Raw genomic sequence first — 21,380 nt, 5'->3', positions numbered from 1 at the left:
CTTCATCCCTGCATGCTACTTTAAAATTGAACTGCGAGTTCATGATTGATTATATTAAACAAAAAACTTCCAAATGGTCTTCCCTTCATCTTTCCTGGTGGGGGAGAATGGAGTCTATTAAAATGACTAGTGCTCCAAAAATATTTTATTCTCTTGCTATGATACCAACTCAAACACAAAATGGCCGCCGAACAACTGGCCGCGAGGCTTGACAGCGTGCTAGCAGCGATGGAACGAATGGAACAGTCCCTCCAGCAAACTAGAACCTCCCTGGAGTCCAAAATAGATGGGGTCGCTGTGGACCTGACCCTCCTGCGCGACGACCACAGGAAACTATCCGACCGGACCAAGACCCTGGAAGGCGCAGTGAAGGAGATCGAGCCCAAGGTCACCCAGACAGACAGGCAAATGCAGGACCTCCTGAACAGAGTGGAGTTCCTGGAAGACAGGGCCGAGGACGCGGAAGGGAGGGCGAGACGCAACAACATCAGACTTGTGGGGGTTCCTGAAAAATGGGAGGGGACCCGCCCGGCCCAACATGTGGAAGACTGGCTACGGACACTGTTGCCCGAAGGCTCGCTGTCACCACACTTCGTTGTGGAGCGCGCACACCGGGTGCCGACGAGGCCCTATACCACCGGCGCCAACCCGAGACCGCTGCTCTTCAGGATACTGAACTATAGAGACAGTGATACGGTGCTGCGAGAGACACGGCGACTGGGCGAGATACGCATAGACAATGCGTCGATCATGTTCTTCCCTGATTATACCATCCAGGTACAGCGCCAGAGGCACAACTTCATGGAAGTGAAGAAGAGACTACGCACCGCGGGCCTCAAGTACTCCCTACTATTCCCTGCCAAGCTGAGAGTAGTGGCGGGAGACAACACCTACTTCTTCAGCACACCTGTGGAGGCTAGTGAGTGGCTAGACGGGGGCACGGACACGGCACCCAAGCACTCTCGCGGGGGCGAGACAAGGACCAGGCCACGAGGACCGCGACGCCGCCGCAGACACAGAACCCAACATTCCCAACACGCGGAGGAGGGGGCGCGACACTCTCCCCCACTAGACCAGATGCTCCAAGAACAACGCGACGCACTACGGAAGGTTTCTCAAATGAGTAACTCGCCCTCCCAAGAGACAGCCCCGGAGGACGGCCAACAACCGGTACCAAGCGACGACGACGAGGCCATATATGGGATCCCGAACTCACAGATCTCGGTGGAACTGCCTATAGTCACGCCACAAACCTCTGACTTGATCCACTGATTCTATAGGTGATGTTTGCATTGGCCTTGCCACAACGAGGGGGGCTGGCAGTGGTCGACTGGACGATGGTGCGCGACTGGCGCCCGCCACTGCTGGGACCATCTCCCTCCCCCCCCCCTGCCAGCTGACCGAACAGTGGACACCTGGAACAGTGAGTAATGCCCTTGTGGCACTGGTGGTAAGCAGGGTGGGCAATGACGGGGTGGTCTTTCAGCACGCACCCGAATCTGGCCGTCTCCACGTGCGAGCCATGGCGAGAGGGGGCCCCTCCTGATGGGGGCGCACAGCCCACACCATGGGACACTCTCCCCCTCACCTGCAGACAGTCACGCAAGCGGGGCCGCACACAGGATGGGTTACTCGGAGCGTTGGACCGTAGTCGGTGTCCACCAACACCCTGTATTGAGTGGCTCAGGGAAGTGACCTGCTTCCCCTAACTGACTATACATCCTTCTTGCTGAACTTGTGCTTAGCACACACTGCCCCTTAGACAAGTAAGAATGTTCCTCTCACTTGAGAGTATGGACGGTGGCCCGTTCCGCCACTGCCCTTTTGGTATTTTAGTGGGGATAGCCCGCTGTTGGTTGTTGTTATTCATTGTTTTTCCCTGCCCTAATGTCTTCCTGAACTTTGCTGAGTGTACTACGGGGGTGGAGACGGGAGAGCTGGGAGAACCACTGCTAGAGCCTTTGGTGGAGCCGCTGCTGTTGGGAATGTAGGGGAGGAATGTGTATTGCCAAAATGTCTGCCATAAAATTATGTACATGGAACATTAGAGGTATGCACGCACCCGCGCGCAGGTATCAAATATACTCCTACTTGAAAAGGCAAAATGTGCAGGTCGCGCTACTGCAGGAAACACATCTGTGTGGGGCGGAGGTGACAGCGCTGAGGCGAAGATGGAGGGGACAACTGTATGCCACTGAATACTCCTCATATGCCCGCGGGGCGCTGCTGTGGATAAAGCCGGGAACTCCCTTCGTAATGTCAGAAGTTCACACAGACACGGAGGGGAGGTATGTCCTAGTAAAGGGTCGCATGGACGGGCAACCAGTGGTCCTGGCGTCCATTTACGCTCCAAACACGGACCAGGGCACCTTCCTGGCGCGCATATCAGAGAAATTGGCGCCCTGGCACGGCGTCCCATGGATACTGGGAGGTGACTATAACACGGTACTAGACCCAGTGATGGACCGCTCGGTCCCGCCAAGGCCAGAGGCAACATCCCAGGGGGCCACGAGGGCACTCACACAGTGGGCGGCACAGTGGGACCTGAAAGATGCATGGCGTGCGCACAATCCTGACGCTAGGGTGTACTCTTATTTCTCGGGGGCACATACGTTGCACGTCCGCCTTGACAGGTACATGGTATCAACGGAAATGCTGCCACATATCACTGACTCCCAATACCTGGGCCGGACACACTCGGACCACAACCCCCACACACTACACATGGCTTGGGAACGCCCGCACCCACCAATCCCCACATGGCGACTGCAACCTGCTTTACTGCTGGACGGCCCCTTTAGAGACTCCCTGCAGGCCTGCATAGCACAATACTTCACTGACAATTCAGACACAGCATCCTTCCCGAGAGTAGAGTGGGACGCATTCAAGGTGGTGGTAAGGGGACACTGCATGAGTACTCAGGGGAGCATACGGAGGAAGTTGGAGGCGGACTTGCGCAGGGTGGAAGCGGACTTACTCTGCAGGGAACAGGAGGCGGTGGGAGGCGCAGGAGACCGGCTGCAGGCGGCCCGTGCGGAGCATGAAACACTACTGGAACGGCTGCGACACGTCAACTTCGCGGCCCACTAGGCGCGGGTGCACCAATACAGCGACAAGCCCGGTAGGTTATTGGCCTGGCTAGTCAGGCAGGAGAATCGCACGGAGCCAGTATCCGTCATCCGCACGGCTGAGGGAGAGCTAGTGTACACCCAAAGCAAGATACATCAAGCGTTTGTGGGGCACTATCAGGCCCTATACAAATCACAACTGAGAGTCTCCGCGGCCTACATAGCAGAGTACCTGGCAGACATCCCGTTGCCCTCCCTCACAAGCTCGCAGCAGGACGCCCTGGGGGCACCATTCTCCCCGGAAGAAATGCGCGAAGCCATTTTCGCACTGTCCAACGGCAAATCACCTGGCCCGGATGGACTACCCGCCGAATTCTTTAAGGCATGTTCGGACACGCTGGTTCCGGAGCTGCTCAAATTGTACCATACTGCGTTGGAGGAATCAGCACTCCCAGACTCGCTCAATGAGGCAAACCTAGTCTCACTATTGAAACCGGGTAGGGATGGTGCACTCATGGGATCCTATAGACCGTTGGCCATGCTGAATACCGATTATAAAATATTCACCTCCCTCCTGGCCCGCCGCCTGGCCCTAGAGGTCCCAACTCTGGTGCATGCGGATCAAAACGGCTTCATGCCGGCGCGGAGCACGTCTCGTAACCTGCGCCGCCTCTTCCGGATTCAGGAAGCGGCCTTGACTCATTGGCCTAGATCGGGGTGTCTGGTCTTGGACCTGGAGAAGGCCTTCGATTCAGTAGAATGGCCGTACCTGGGAGCAGTGCTAGACAGATTCGAAGTGGGAGATGCCTTTGCTGACATGGTCGGACTACTCTACCAGAGACCCAGTGTCCGAGTGAGGACGGGTGGGCTGTTGTCGGAGAGGGTCAGGGTGCGCAGAGGCACCAGGCAAGGCTGCCCCCTGTCGCCCCTCCTCTTCTCTTTAGCCATTGAACCACTGGCGGCTCTGCTGCGGGACAGAGGAGCGGAATGGGGGATCCCATTGGCTGATGGAACGCACACAGTCTCACTCTATGCAGATGACCTGCTGCTTTATGTGCGGGACCTCACCGCGGTACCAGCCGAGCTGTCGGACATCTTCCAGACCTTCGCGGAGGTCTCGGGCCTCAGGGTCAACTGGGCCAAGTCCGGAATATACTCGTTCAGCCGAGACCAGGAGGAGTGCGATGTGCACCTTGGAGGGGCCCGGCTCGCTTGGTACCCGACCACGTTTAAATACCTTGGGCTGCACATCTATAGAGACCCACAGGACATACTGGAGGGCAACCTGGTGCGCGCCATTTCCTCCTTGCGAGCCCAGATGTCCTTCTGGAAAACCCTGCCGCTGAACGTGCCCAGCCGAATAGCTCTTTCCAAAATGATAGCGCTCCCCAGGCTACTCTATCACTTTGCGAATATCCCTACGTATGTCCCCACACGGATATTCCGCGACCTGGAATCAATGCTTCGCGGCTTGATCTGGAACGCGGGACGACCACGAGTAGCGCTGGCTAAGCTGTACTCCCCGACTGCGGAGGGTGGATTGGCTGTCCCCAACATGGAGCTGTATTACCTAGCTGCACAGCTCCAATGGGTGACGTACTGGCTCAGCGATACGCATCTAGACAATACGGCCACTGCGGACTACCAATGGACCCACCCCCAGGTTTGCGCCCTGTTTCACCCGTTGACCAAGGGACCCCGTCCTCTACCCTTGCATATGGCCGTGGCCCGCAAATGCTTTATCCGTAGCCTAAAACTGACACAAAATGTCAGACCGTATGCTCCTGCCCTCCCCCTGTTAGGCACCCCCAGGAGGAGCAGGATGGTAACGCCGCGCAATCTGGACCACTGGATCACAGCCGGAGTAGAGACCATGGGCGACCTGTATGCTGACGGGGCCCTGCTCCCGTTTGCGGAACTATCGGAAAACACGGGACTGCCGGCTGGGCAATTCCTATTCCACGCGTCGGTTCTGCGGGCATACACCGACTCCTGGGGAGACATCCAGGATGAACCACCGATACACCACCTGATCCAATATCTACATGTAATGGGCAGAGGCTCGCACATCACGCATTGGTTAGCGCAGGCGCTTCTCATCCACACGCAAAAACCCACACAGCAGATCAGGGCTAAATGGGCGGCGCACCGAGGGAAGGATTGGACAGATAAGGAGTGGAACCTGGTCCTAGCCAGTCCCGTGAACGTCCCCCGCAATTCCCGCTTCCGTATCATCCAGCTGTACATAATACACCAGGCATACCTAACACCGGATAGAATAAATAGATACTTCGCGATCGACACTGCCGTTTGTCCCAGATGTGACCTGCTGGGTGCAGACATCCTGCACATGCTTTGGCACTGCCCAACCCTAGCCACGTATTGGGGGGAGGTGACATCACTCCTGATTCACAGCACGGGCCCGGGTCTGCCTGACACGTGGGAGGCGTGCATTCTCGGACTATATAAAAGAACCAAACTGAACAAAACGCAGGCACGGTTCTGGGATCTGGGCCTCAACACGGCCAAACGGCTGCTCACTAAGCACTGGAAACGGCGGGAACCGCCTACCCCGACACACTGGTTCACATCCTTCACGAACTGGGCCAGGGCAGAAGGCACGGCGCTTCACCGGGAGGAAATAGCGGGCCTGAGGCAGTTCCCGATCGCACAGCTCTGGGATGGCATCCTGGGGTCCCTGCAGGGGGAGGGTGCTGTCAGGGGGCTCACATAGAGTAAGCAACACCGGGGGTGGGCCACAGAGGCTACAGCTCTATTGAAGGAACCATACCGAACCGCCCCCCCCCCCCCAACCCAGACATGGATCACCCAGCGCGCAGACCTCAGACACGGCCCGCCACCCACACGGGCGCTCACCAGCGGTCATCGCCCAGCACCACGCCCCCAGCACAGAGTCGTTGACACCGCCCCCGCAAGTGCACCCCACCCCCCCCACCCCCTTCCCCATATATGTTCACATGTTTGTAGTATCGGACCCCTGCTCACCGGCGGTGGCCTCTCCAACCCCCCACGACACGGTGGATAGACGCCGTCAACGGCGCCCCCGGCAGCGAACACAGGCATAGACGCCGCCTGATACACCAGCAGCGAGGCTACTCCACCTGACTGCTACACGCACCACTAACCAGGCCGGCAGCCGGCGACGTGCCACGGCCCAAGGGAGCTGTCCCACTTTAAGTCCGAGAACACTTGCGCATGCACACCACTGACCCCCTGATGTACTGTAGCATCATCGACATACACCTCACTGACTAGGGGTTTCTCCTACCAACACCGTGCAAATGGGACAGACTTGATGTGGCGAAGCCACGAAAGGACCATTGGGACATACCGATACGAACTGTTCTGTTTAGTTTGCGGAATTCATGGCTTAGTTCTAGAAAAACTGAAAAATAAGACGTCATTTATGGAACTATTCTTTTACTGATTTAAGGTAATGTGACCATACTGTCTGTGACCTAACATACCGGAGACACAAGGGGCGCAACGATACGCCCTCCTGTGCAGACTTGCATCCTCACGGTTTACCGTTCCTTTGCAGCCGGCCCGCAGGGTTGTAGGCTTCGCTATATGTACTGCACTTTTGAACATTAATAAACGTCTTAAAAAAAAAAAAAAAAATGATACCAACTCAATTTTCACTTACATTTTATAAAGATATTGACAAACTATTATCTAAATTTCTGTGGAATAATAAACCTCCCCGTATTGCCTATAAAAAATTAAAAATTCCTAAATGCCAAGTTGGTTTTGCATTACTTGATTTCTTTCTATATCATAAGGCCTTTATCCTAAAACAAAGCTCGTTATGGTTTAATATTTCACCTATTGTTAGTCCTCCTATTTGGTTTCATATTGAGACTTCCCTTGTAAAACCTTTTCCTTTACTGTCCTTGTTAACTATGTCGCCTACTTCTAAGATTATACATTCCTCGTCTATAATCAAATCATCAAGATTAATATTTAATGATTTAGACTCCAATTTTGCATCCCCTTTACTTTCTACGGTGCATTTGTCCCTATGGCACAGCGCCTTAATCAAATTAAATAGGATTGTCTCCTTTTGGTCTTCTTGGATTGCTAAGGGTATTTTCTATCTTAAGGATGTGTTCTTAGATGATGCATTTATTCCATTTAATCAAATCCAATTAAAATTCAATTTATCATTGTCAGATCTGTTAAAATATCAATTTCTATGTAATTCTATTTTAGATTCATTCCCAAATGGTATCCCTTCTATAGTATCAGCTGATTTTTAAATTTAAGTCAATACTGTTTCTTCATCTTCTAAAGCAGTTTCTGTATTTTATAGGAAACTTACCGTCTCATTAGGCTCCAATGTTGATACAATTTCCACTTTTTGGAATAATGAGCTCTCTTTGTCTATATCAACTGATTTATGGTCGTTAATTTGGACTAATAGTATTTCTGGATGTTTACCTGTATCAATTTATCAAACCAATGCTTATATTTTGTTTAACTCTTTATGGACTCCATTGCGTTTATTTAAAGCTAAATTATTACCATCAAACCTATGTTGGCATTGTAATTCTCATCCTGGTTCTTTACGTCACATGTTATTTGATTGTCCTATTATTATGAAATTTTGGTCTGAAGTATGGAATGTGATGTTGAAAATGTTACCTCTTTCTGATTTGCTTTCCTATAATTTGATTATTTGTATATCAGTTGGTTTGAGTGTTCCTCTTGAAGATTCTGAAGCAAAGTTATTTAATTTTTTTGGTTTAGGCTGCGTTTAAATCAATCACTTTTTGTTGGAAGGATGCTAATTCTCTTTCAGTTCATGCTTGGTAGTCTTGGATTATCTTTACAAGAAGAGGTGCTCAATTATCTCTACAAGGTGTTCATCATAATTCATCGCATTTTCAATCCTTTTGGTCTCCTATTGATTCATATGTACAGTTATGATTCTTGTTCTTTTTTGATGTTAGTATTTTATTCATTGATTATCATACTTTTTTTACATCTTATTGGTAACTCTTTTTATCCAAGTTATTATGCTATGAACTGTATCTTTCCCCTTCCCTTCGTCCCTTCCCCTTCCTTCCCCCCCCTTCTTTGAGTTATCCTTTGATTGACAATTCTATTTTGCGATGTATTTTATTTATGACTATTTATTTATGCTTGTTCTTATTCGCTTCCATGTAATTTAATGACTTACTTTTTCAGTTTTTTGTATGTATTTATGTATTTCTCCATTGTCAAAATTCAATAAAATCTTACTGAACTGAAAACACCCTAATACCTGTTAAATTTGAATAAAGTGTTCATTTTATTTTTCAATATGCCCCCCTTCCCATTGTTTAGCCTTCTAGGTGAGACTTGAATCTGCTCTACCGTGTAGGAATCTCATGTCATCTCGGAATATGGCCTGCTCACCTGGTTGTCCTGGTGCTTCGCTCTGCTTTCTCCTGTCCACTTACTGCAGGCTTCGCTCTGCCATCTCATGCCTGCTTAAAACAGTACACAAGGAATAGTGTGCCTACCGGGTGCGAGACGCCCCACCCATCAGAAAAGACATGAAACAAGTTGTTGTCGTTCACCGCGTAGTCTTTTATTAAACTTCAAGCAGTGTCATTAAACCTTTATGCGTTTTGATTATGGTTTAAGGTAAATCTTTAATAATGCTTGCTTATCAACACAACAGCATTAAATAATCTCGAAGTTATAGATTGCCATTATATTTACGCCCCGTTCTCCAAGGGGCCTTTTTGCATGTCCTTCAGGCTGTGCCAGCAGGCCCCAACCAAGATAGCCTGCTCTCCTTAAGTTGACCGCCCTCCGGTCAACAGAGCCGCAGGTAAATATGCCACTACTGGTGACCAAAAATACCGGGGTATACCCCCTCCAATGTCTGTAAACCGACACCCCATCCTCACGGGTAGGGCAGGAGTGGTCAGGACCACCAGCAGGTCAGTCCCCCCTCTCCCGCCAGCCCAGAGTCCCACAATGACTGACTGCTTGCCCTTTCCATGGGCAACCAGTCCATACCAAAAAGGGGGGGCAGCCAACACCCTTTTCTTGCCTTGGACCCCGCCATTCTCTTCTTTGTTGTAGGGATGGGTGGGTGGGAAATTCCTTGCTGGTCTGCCGCCGGAGCTGTAGGGAGAAGACAAAGAGGATTAGTTCAGCCTCCCCCGAGGCTTTTGTACCCTCGGGGGAGGGGAGGTCGTCCCTGCCTCCCTGATGACGTGTGCTGGCTCTTCCCCGTGCTTGTTTACTTTGGAAGATGTCCCTGCTGGCTCCCGCCCCCGGATGCCACTAAGGGCGCCACGCCTCTAGGGGAGGGTGGCGCCGTTCATAGTGTGCCTACCGGGTGCGAGACGCCCCACCCATCAGAAAAGACATGAAACAAGTTGTTGTCGTTCACCGCGTAGTCTTTTATTAAACTTCAAGCAGTGTCATTAAACCTTTATGCGTTTTGATTATGGTTTAAGGTAAATCTTTAATAATGCTTGCTTATCAACACAACAGCATTAAATAATCTCGAAGTTATAGATTGCCATTATATTTACGCCCCGTTCTCCAAGGGGCCTTTTTGCATGTCCTTCAGGCTGTGCCAGCAGGCCCCAACCAAGATAGCCTGCTCTCCTTAAGTTGACCGCCCTCCGGTCAACAGAGCCGCAGGTAAATATGCCACTACTGGTGACCAAAAATACCGGGGTATACCCCCTCCAATGTCTGTAAACCGACACCCCATCCTCACGGGTAGGGCAGGAGTGGTCAGGACCACCAGCAGGTCAGTCCCCCCTCTCCCGCCAGCCCAGAGTCCCACAATGACTGACTGCTTGCCCTTTCCATGGGCAACCAGTCCATACCAAAAAGGGGGGGCAGCCAACACCCTTTTCTTGCCTTGGACCCCGCCACAGGGCGAGTAGCTTACTGGCGCGCTCGCCCCCCCCCTGACCTAAAAGACTTCCCTGTTGGGTGACACCTTGGCACCCCTCCTTGCTGTTATCAACCCTTGCTATCCAGCTGCCCTGGGGCTGCCAATCGTACTGTAAACGGTAGATAGTTACTAAATTAAGTTCCCGGCTCCAGTGTTCGCTTATAACAAGGATTCAAATTTCGTACCCTTACTAGGGAAATGTGAACGCCTTTAAATGAACCGGTAACCGTAACACTGATTCATAGGCTATAGTCCCCATTATCGGACTTGCTCAAATAAATTGCGAACTAACATAAATTATTCATACCAGTGGCATGGCCATGCAAGGTTCCAACTTATTATACTTGCCAAATTCCACCGTTATGAGAGGAATTTTTGAATGAACCTTACGTCCGGAATATATACTAAGAGCAAACATATATTGACTGAAAATATCGATCCTCTTAGTGTATGGATTGCATTAAAGAATGGGCCGCCCTGTCATAATAAATATATCTGTTTACTAAGCCAACGTACTTGGCCTTCGATACTGTCATGTGACATGCAACTTCCAGAAAGACACATTGATTCCGCCCGAAAATTGCCGGCTCCCTAAACGTTATGTTTCCAGAATTGTAGCTTAAATTCCAATTTTACTATTCAAACATTTTTCGTAAAAAACTCAGCAGGGGGGGGGGGGGTGGACCCATTATCTATCTCTTCCCAAAATGAGATCATCAGATATTAGGTAAACTAAGGTAACCTATTGGCAGTCTATTGGTCTATTTTCGCAGTGCGCATATTTATTAAAAGTTCTTAAGTCAATTTTTCTTCATTGCCTCCCGTTCTTTATTCTTAAAGTCCAATTCTGTACACATCCCAGTATTAAGAAACTCAGACTTATATACATTTACTCTTTTACCGCCCATTCTCCAATGGCCATGTTTTAAAGTTCAGGTTGCGCCAGCCGGCCACAACCAAAATAGCCTGCTCTCCTTAAGTCAACCCCCTTCAGGTCAACAGAGCCGCAGGTAATAATCTGCCACCACCTGTGGCAACCAGCGGCTTCCAGGGTAGGGCTAGAGAAGCCAGGGCCACCAGCAGGTCAGCCCCAACTCTCCCGCCAGCCCGGAGCCCATGATGCTTTTCGAAACCTGTCCAGAGGTAAGACTTAGCAACCTGCCCCACAGTTGCAGTGCAGGCTTGAGAATGTTGTACCATGCTGCTTCATGGGATGGCACCCGCGTGTTGCCACCCCTTGTATTTACGTGATAACCGGCCCCGGGTTCATGTTGAACCACCTAATAGGAACTGAATAAGACAGTAGATGGGACAGCCGCACGTATTTGCAACATTCGGGCAGTGAGGTCAAGATTTAAAGGAAATACCTCACTAAGGATGTCTTTACCATACCTAACATGAAACCGGGAACAATCGATCCCTTTCCCCTGCTAAATGATTATTTACCAATTTTTCATGAATGGGATGGTCGTGGGCCCATGGGTACCTAATGTGCATACGTACATTTGACAGCTTTTGAAACAATAATGTCATATTAACCGCATTATTGACATGTTGAGACAAGGTCTAGCCCAATTTTCAGTATATTTTGCAAAAGGAACTACTCTGGGTTTCAGTCCCCCCAGGAAGGGCTGCCCGCGCAAACGCGTCCGGGCGCAATATAACCTAATGATTCGCCGAGGAAACTGCAATATAAAACTGCAATATGAAATTATCGGCATATGAAATTTGAACAGGGAAAATTAAATCCTCCTAAAATACACCCGTTGTTGCTGGAATAAGTGAAAGCATATCATAAAACAAAGTATAGCCCTGTGGGGCCCATAGGGGAATCATAAAACAAAAAACTCCCAATTTTTTGTCCTATTTCCCTGACTTGATCACTACATTTATCTTTTGTCATGAATCCTGCACTCCTACTAACCGTAATCCGTCTTTATATCTGCCCTATAATCAGAGGCATCCTTGACGCATTTATAACGAGCTTGAGTTCACGAGGACCCACGCTACAAAGAGCCATATATTTTATCCTGGCAGGAGCTGTGTGCGTTTTAAGTGTTCGCGTATGTCCCCTTTTGTCCGCAGCAACCAGGGGCTGAGTGTTTGTGATGTAACATTGAAAATCACTGCAACATTACTTCCACTTTCTGCCAGCGGGCCTTTAGCTAACCAGGCCAGCTAGTCCATGACATGTGTTGGTTAAGAGCGCTAGTGTGTAGGAGCTGACGGGACACGCGTTTCCAAGCCCTTTCAGCTTGACAATCGCTAAGAAAGTGACGCGGAAGTTGGGGGCCATTTATGCGCCCTTGCACTGCTGATTTGAATTGTCCCTAAAACATCTAACACAGTGTTCTATTTTGCTCCTGGGAGAATCAAATAAGAAGTACGTTCCATTAGTTTTAAACCTGTGACATGCAAACGGCAATCCTGTGACTAAGATATACGCTAGGGTCCACGATATATAACCAGGAAAACTGGGGTTCGATCCCAACTTCCAGCCTTGGCCGAAAAAGTGTGGACTTAGTCAAATTACAATTTAGTGGCCGACACAGGCCATGCCACCATGCATGACGGTGCTACTCCCACTGAACTGGGGCCCAGATTTACTAATGCTTTCGCCAAGTTTAGGTGACTGAAACCTGGCGCAAGGTGTTAGTGTGGGATGTATTATCCTACACAAGTCAGGATTTACATTGGTTATTTATTCCAAAGTAATGACTAAGTACTTTGTCTCGCATCACTTTGAATAAACGGGACGTTATATCAGGTCACACGAGGAGGACGGAACAAAACAAATTATTTCAGCCACATTCATAGTTGGACCCTCATGTGGTGCCCGCATGAGACGTGTTCACCCACAGAGGCGAGGAGGGAGGAAAACCCAACATACAAGCAATCATTATTCATGCTTAAATAGAATGCTGCAATTTTTCATTAAAAACCAGAGCATAACAGTGTATAATACCAGGCTATTCTTTCAGAGCAGGGCCTTTTGGTGCGATTCAGAAAGGAACATGCAGGGACATTCAGAGTGCGATTTGCTGCCATCGCCTCCATACTGCCAAGTAGTAGTTAGACAACACTTTGCGTTCAGTGGCCCTCCACTTATTTTTAAGGAAACCCCCAAGCATGACCTTTAGGTCAGGGATCTTAGTCGAAGGGAGAACATGCCCAGTACAGTATTCGTTACTTTGCTTTGTTTTATAATCAGGTCACACGAGGAGGACGGAACAAAACAAATTATTTCAGCCACGTTTATAGCTGGGCCCTCGTGTGGTGCCTGTATGCGACGTGTCCCCACACGGAGACGAGGAGGGAAGAAAGAACCCACCAGTAATCATTATTCCTGCTTAAATAGAATGCTGCTATTGTCATTAAAAAGCCCGAGCAGAGCAGTGTACAATTACCAGGGTATCCCTTCAGATCGGGGCCTTTTGGTGCGAATGAGAAAGGAACATGCAGGGACCTTCAGAGTGCAATCTGCCGACATCGCCTCCATACTGCCCAGTAGTGGTCAGACAACGCTTTGTGTTTAGTGGACTTTCGATTATTTTTAAGGAATAAACCCCAAGCATGACCTTTAGGTCAGGGATCTTAAATTAAAGCACTAACAGCTATCTGCGGAAGAGTCGAAGGGAGGACATGCCCAGAAGATCATTCGTTACTTTAAAAGTGCCTCCCACGCTCAAAACTGCTCGAACATTTTCTTTTAGTATCAGGCATAAGATATAGGTTACAGTACACGGAATCGACAGCACTGATTTACATAAGACATACTAATTCTTTTTATGCACTATACGTATTAACTTTAAAATTGAGAAGCATGAAAAGGGAACCATATTGAGTTCAATCTGTACATTCCGATAAGGCATGCTACACATCTGCGTGATTAAAGCTCGCAATCAGGCGGTACCGCTGGGATTTACACAGGGTTACGCCTGAGATTTAAGCCCCGAGGCCGCTAATACCTTGTCTTTATTGAAGCCCAAAGCGCTTCGAGCAATATTATGCGCTCATTATACTTCTGGGCTTTGCGGAACTTTAGTAAGCCAGCAGGACGGCAAGTTGAATTATACACTGTGCACGACTGCTTAAACGTTTAAAAGAGGAAACATGTCTAAAATTACATTTCAGTTGCCCGAGTTTAAAACAGAGCCATCTGACAAAATGGAAAAGTAGGACTCCGGAATTGCAACCCAATTATTTGTAAAAAAGTCAGAGGAATGAAAAAAGGCCACTTAATTATGGAACGTCGATATGTGAATGATCCAATTCGCCTCTGAACAGTATGGGAAATGATCGACTTTATAAAAACATGAAACTCTTATTTAGAGAAACTGGAGGTTACTTGTTTTCATATAAATCCACCCACCATCGGCATGATCTGGACAAACATTGAACAAAATAATTAATTTTACGAGCTGCATTATAAAACGCCTTAGTATCAAATGCAATCCAAACTGTCCTGCCCAGGATTTAAAAAACCGCTTCGATTGAGTGTTAGTATCAGATCGAGCCCTCCCGAGTCTGGCGCCGAAGCCATTCAGCCATCATGACTACTTCTAAGCAATTTCTGCATGGGCAGGCCGCTGGAAAGCGGGTGTGCGGTGTGGCCTTGCAGAACCGGAGGGGAACACTGCCGCACGAGGATCCCAACAGTAAAGAAGACCCGCCCGCACCCAGGGCACCCTGGCTGTCCTAACAATCAAATTTACAATTAATTTAAATAATATCTGGGACTCGCACGGGAGCGGGAATTAAATGCAAGAGTCTGTGGCCTTGCAGAACCGGAGGGGAACACTGCCGCACGAGGAACCCAACAGTAACGACGACCCGCCCGCACCCAGGGCACCCTGGCTGTCCTAACAATAAAAATTACAATTACAATTACAATTAATTTAAGCAATATCTGGGACTCGCACAGGGGCGGAAATTAAATGCAAAAGTCCGTGCATTTCACTCTTTGCCGGAAAAATGCCCGCTTACCATTCCATAACCGTAGTGCACTGACCATGAGGCTTCCGCCATTGCGTGCCACGCAGTGGGTTTCTTCCACGTTCGCTGCTCCCGCTCAGGGGCTGGAAATCTCTGGGCCTTTCACTAGGCGTTTTTTCTCGAAGAAAAGAAAAAATAGAAATCGTTTAGGCCATGAATCTCGTTCTCCTGCTACATGTATCGCCGCTTGAGATCAGTGAGTATTCGAGACATCTCCTAACACTCACCCTAACAGACCACGCGCTGTGAGGCCCTCTCCGTATCTCCACGTGCAGGAAACAGCTGAAATTCCTTGCTGGTCTGCCGCCGGAGCTGTAGGGAGAAGACAAAGAGGATTAGTTCAGCCTCCCCCGAGGCTTTTGTACCCTCGGGGGAGGGGAGGTCGTCCCTGCCTCCCTGATGACGTGTGCTGGCTCTTCCCCGTGCTTGTTTACTTTGGAAGATGTCCCTGCTGGCTCCCGCCCCCGGATGCCACTAAGGGCGCCACGCCTCTAGGGGAGGGTGGCGCCGTTCATTCTGACAGCTGCAAAAGCTTAAGCTGCAAATGTTTAACAAATGTGTCGTTTCTGGCATAATGCTCTAGGGGACAGGGCTGTCAATGTTGGTTCAGTGTACAAAATAGGAGGTCAAATCCTGCCAATGATTCTGAAATTGAATGCCCATTTAGTTACCCTTTGTCACGGTGGCAGATTAAACGAGATGCCAAGAAGTGACACAATTCAGCCCGGGCAGCCAAAGAAAAAGCGGCCCGCATTCGCAGATCTCAACCTTTCGCAATATACTGCTTGGTTAGGATAATAGAGCTAAATAATGGCAAACATAGGCGGTGATAAAAGTATTTTAAAGCTTATAGGTCCAGTGCATAAGTGCAACACCACCTCCGCAAATATTCAGCACTGCCTCAGTATAAGCGTAGAGCCACTTCAGTACCACTTCTGCATCAATAAGCAGCACCACTGCAGCACAACCTAAGCATCACTCTGCAGCACCTAAGCACCACCAAAAACCTCAGCACCAGCCAGGGGCGGCTGGTGACATTTGAAAGTGGTGGGGTGTAAACTAATTTGCATATTGCACCGCAGCGAGCGAGCCCGAACCACCTTGCATCCATCCATACATTATTCATGAATCCACGCACCCATCCATCCTGCATCCATACATCATTCATTCATGCATCCACCCATCCATCCATCATGCATCCACCCATCATGCATGCATCCATCCATACATCATTCATGCATCCACCCATCCACCCACCCACCCATCCTGCATCCATATATCATTCATTCATGCATCCACCCATCCATCCATCATGCATCCACCCATCATGCATGCATCCATCCATACATCATTCATGCATCCACCCATCCACCCACCCACCCATCCTGCATCCATATATCATTCATTCATGCATCCACCCATCCATCCATCATGCATCCACCCATCATGCATGCATCCATGCATCCATCCATACATCATTCATGCATCCACCCATTCATCCACCCACCCATCCTGCATCCATACATCATTCATTCATGCATCCACCCATCCATCCATCCATCATGCATCCACCCATCATGCATGCATCCATGCATCCATCCATACATCATTCATGCATCCACCCATCCATCCACCCACCCATCCTGCATCCATACATCATTCATTCATGCATCCACCCATCCATCCATCATGCATCCACCCACCGTGCATGCATCCATGCATCCATCCATACATCATTCATCATGCATCCACCCATCCATCCACCCACCCATCCTGCATCCATACACACACAAAGCACGAAGCACCCCCCGCCCCCCCCCCACACACACAGAGCCCCGCCCCCACACACACGGAACAGAGGGCAAGGAAATCGGGAGAAACTCAGAGGGCAAGGCAAACGAATGCAAGGAGGGCAAGAAAAACGGATTAAAAGAGGGCAAGAAAAACGGGAAACATAACATTGCAAAATAACCACAGAGCCTCCCCCCCCCCCACACACACACACAAAGCACGAAGCAAAGGGCAGTTCCACTGGGACTTAATTTGGAAAAACAAAGCGCTTTAATGCCTCATCAGGGGAAGCAAGCGCTACATAAATACAACTACAATTCCCGCCAGGTTTGAAATTATGCTTTTAAAAGTTGCATTTAAGAACGGCCGGTGTGCAAATGCAAAATAACCACAGAGCCCCGCCCCCCACACACACACACAAAGCACGAAGTACCTCCCCCCCCCCCCCACACACACACACACGGAACAGAGGACAAGGAGATCGGGAGAAACTCAGAGGGCAAGGCAAACGAATGCAAAGAGGGAAAAAAAAACGGATTAAAAGCGGGCAAGAAAAACGGGAAACATAACATTGCAAAACATAACGCATAATGCTCTGTGGCCTTACCTGGCTGTACCGTGACGGTGAGGCGGGACTCGGGAGTCACACACGATCTGCAGCCTGGCACGAAGCGAGCTCCAGGCTAGATGAATTTAAGAGTGGAAGTTACAATGTTACAGCGGCGGCCATCCCGAAGTCACAGAGTGATTGGCCTGCACGTGGACCACTGGGCCAGCCAATCCTGGCGCTGCATACAGCGCCAGGATTGGCTAGGGGGGCACCATGTCTGCTCGCCCAGTCCCCTTAGCAACCCCGGGGGCTGCGGCCCGCACCCTGCTCCTCTCTCTAAGGGGAACTTGAGCTGGAAACCCATCTGCGCATGCGCGGGCTAGTTTCTGCCCAAACATTCACGTGCGCAGTACTGCTGCAGCTGAGTGGACTGTCACTCAAGCTGCAGCAGGCCCAGCCCCCCCTTCGCACTCTGGAAAAGTCGGGTGTCTCCCGCATTCCCGGCCGGCAGGTAGCGCAATCATTAAATAATTGCATTTTTATTTTAGCGACGACGCTGTGGGTCCATGGGACTTAGGGGGCTACGACCCTACGCCCCAATGGACGCACCGTGCCTGGCAGCAGCACAGCACCACCTCAGCATCACTCAGCCCAAGCGCAGCACCACCTCAGCACCAGTGCTGCACCATCTGAGCACCTGCACAGCACCACCTTTGCATCAGCTCTGCAACAGTGCAGCACTACCCCACTACCAGCGCTGTTTATGTTCCCCCTATAAAAAAGACAACCTTTAACAAACAAGCAGATAAGTCAGGAAGAATTTGCTAGCATTGCGAGGAGGAAAAAACGAGAAGGCATTTTTTATGATAATTTTATTTTGAATAGGGTTGTTTAGTTGTACATAATATCTTTTTGGTTATATATAAGGTAATGCAAATGCTTAGAACACCTTTTTATTAGAACATTTCAACATGATGCATAGCAGCCATGCTGCGCTGCAATATAGCTTAACCGCATCGCTGCGGCGGTTATTTTCGCGCTACGCGGCTTTTTTCTAAAAGCCGCGTTAGATGACGAGCTTAGCTCGTCATCCGCACACGCCCCCGTGGCTGATAACGAGCTGAGCTTGTCATCAGCATCGAAGGGGTTAAAGACATTGGCAAAGCCAATAACTCTGGCTAAACACTTATAAGGTCCCAAAGGCGAGACCTATTGGCTCTGCCAATGCTTGTTCTCTTTTGGCAGTGCATGGATAAGAGTGGATCCTCAGGGATACTGCAGGAACAAAGCATCACAAAGTAAAGGTCCTGATAAATGAAGTTCCCTGAATTCACTCTTCGGACCCCATATTAAAAAATCAACTAAACATACTAAAGATGCCAGCACTGTAAATTATTCATACTTTTTGATTTTGAATATGCATTAGTGATTAATACTGGCTTATCCATTATTTTTCAGTATGAACAATGTGAATTATATTTGGCTAATCGACGCGTACCAAAAGATTTGCAGTCCCGAATTTTAGGTCATCTTTACATAAGATTTCAAGGAAAGTGGTTTGACGAAGAAGAAATCCTCCAGGACATGTCAGAATCGTTGAGGAAGGTTAGTAATAATTGTATGATTCGGATCACAATATTAATTATATTCTTAATGCTCTACCTTGTTTCTAAAGACATTTAGATTTTAGAAGATCACAATCTCCCCCTAAAATAATGTTTTATTATTTTTCTTATAATTTACATTTTATATGTCTCTAATAGCTTACTTTAAATGATGTTTTAGGTAAATATTAACGTTAAAGCTAACTAATTTTAAACTGTGACTTATCTGTCCTTTAAGCTTAGAAAGATACCGTACAAATATAAACTCACTTAGGGCCAGATGTATCAAAGGGTTTTACCCATTCTGTGTCTATGGGAAAATGTGTTCATACACATGGCCCTTAATCCTATGTCACATTTGAAGCAGGGCTCTTCAGCTGATCCATTCTGAGATAAGGGGGTCTGGGAGAAAGGTGTAAATTGTTTGTTGAGGTTTTCCATTAATCCTTTGCATTTTAAAATAGGTTTGATTATTATGTTAAACTCTTCCCCTGTTCCCCTGCACGCTTTCATACAAATTTGATTACCAGTGGTTCTGCTGAGTATTTATATGTTTCCAATGTATCCAAAGGAAATCCTGTGAATGCTTTGTTATACTGAGGATTTCTCATCCCTCTTCTCTATTAGTGAATTTGCCTTATGGTTGGTTCATTTTTCGAAGTTATTTATTCCAAGCTATCAATATTTTTTTTTATTTCTTCAAAAGTATCAATTTTCTGTACATTGGATTTTGTTTCAATTGGCATATTTTCAGAACAATGTTTAGCAGTATTTCAATTGGGAGACCTAACTCTCTATTAACCATGATTGTTTATTGAGCAGTCACATCAATAATCAGTGCCTTTTTATTTTTCTCCAGTATTGGATCTTTCATAGATTCACATGTTTGTATTATTTTCCATATTCAGGCTGGGAGGCCCCACAGTAACGGTTTATAATAGTGTTCAGGAAACTACTCGATTTAATAAGGGAAAGGCAGGCTTCACTTTACTAGCACAGCAACCACATTTAATAAAGATTTAGGTGTGCACTCACCTCATTATTAGTAACCTCTATGATTTCCGTTCATCTGGGTTTGTCGTGGAGTTCCTGGGACCGTCCCAGGACCTGAGCGTTTTGGATGACGTAAACTGAGGGCTTGGTGTGCAGACAAACTCTGGACACCCTCACAGGATGTGTCAGCCATTAGACCAGCTAGCTCTACAGTCCCACTACAACCCCCCGTGCTCTACAGTGAGGTATGTAGTTTCTAGCAACCACTGAACATGACAACATTGATTCCTGAGGTATCGTGGAAAACAATATGGTATCTTTTGCTCAGGCACTCATGATTACATATAACATGACAACACTGATTCCTCAGGTATCTTGGAAAACAATACAATATCTTTCGCTCAGTCACTCATGCTTACATTTTCTCAGAGTACACACAGGACGACGATTGCAACGGTTTCAATAATTATTTATTGGTCAAGCGTCAGTCTGGAGTAAAAAATATTTAGTGCTACAGTCAGAAGACAGGAACAGACAAAAGTAATCACAAGCACCAATATCGTAACAGTAGATACATTTCTACCATAGTGCTAAAAAGATAAATATAAGTCGATTATATGAAACAGTAGTATTAGCGCACACTGTTGGACCTGTCATCCTTAGGGTGGTCTTCCCCTACCCTTTTGCCCTGGCGCCTCCCATTTTCACTGTACCTTTTTGTTGGACGTAGGACTCTGGGCGCCTCACCACTGCTAAACAGTGCTGGGGTGCAGGTACTCTCCCCTAAAACCTTGTGATGCTGGCATATCTGCCACAAGCCCCTGTAAGGCATAGCTCTCCATAGGCTAGCATTGGGAACCCCCCTTATGGGATCATTTCTGACAGGGACCTAATAAGTCTATCATGTTTGGTCTTGTTGGACTCGGGCCGGAAACCCTTTTCAATGATATATAGGGTTTGGGAACTACTACGCTGGGGATCCCACTTTTAGAAAGTGGACCTTTTCCTGCCTACACTTAGATTGGGCACTGTAGACTCCCCCCTAAACTCTGCATACTGATAGCTGCCTGGGTTGTGAGGTGGGAGTTGTGATCACACCTTCTTCCCTTGCATGGGCTGCCCACTGTAACCTTAACGACCCTGTCTCTCGTCACTGTGACAGCCAGGTCAGGGAAGGCAGAGAACATACCAGAACTCCCTGGACTCTTCCAGAAGCCCCTGCCCCCAGCCCCTTCCAGAGACTTCTACCACTTTCTAGCCCCTAGACTGTGAGATAAATAAGGGAGGGTCCTGGCCTCACTTCTTTGTTACACTTGAGGGATAAAAAATAGATTTCACATATATCAGGAGAATCAGACCTATATAATGTTAGCCTGATGCATCTACATGTACCATTTTGCTTGATATATATATATATATATATCCTGTTGCAGCGAGGACTGCATTTA

General features: G+C 48.3%; 1 protein-coding gene across 1 annotated transcript in view; it reads left to right on the top strand.

Moving 5' to 3' along the window:
- Positions 1 to 21,380, top strand: part of LOC147708069 (potassium/sodium hyperpolarization-activated cyclic nucleotide-gated channel 1-like) — a 1,702,968-nt gene that overhangs the window by 1,472,865 nt on the left and 208,723 nt on the right. The window contains exon 9 of the mRNA XM_086925297.1: positions 18,794 to 18,940. Within this exon, the coding sequence (XP_086781423.1) occupies positions 18,794 to 18,940 (147 nt within the window). The remainder of the gene's footprint in view (positions 1 to 18,793; positions 18,941 to 21,380) is intronic.

Source organism: Lissotriton vulgaris, chromosome 6 (genome assembly GCF_964263255.1).
Source record: "Lissotriton vulgaris chromosome 6, aLisVul1.2, whole genome shotgun sequence".
In the NCBI taxonomy this organism is placed as follows: Eukaryota; Metazoa; Chordata; class Amphibia; order Caudata; family Salamandridae; genus Lissotriton; species Lissotriton vulgaris.
This window is presented reverse-complemented; position numbering and strand designations above follow the sequence as displayed.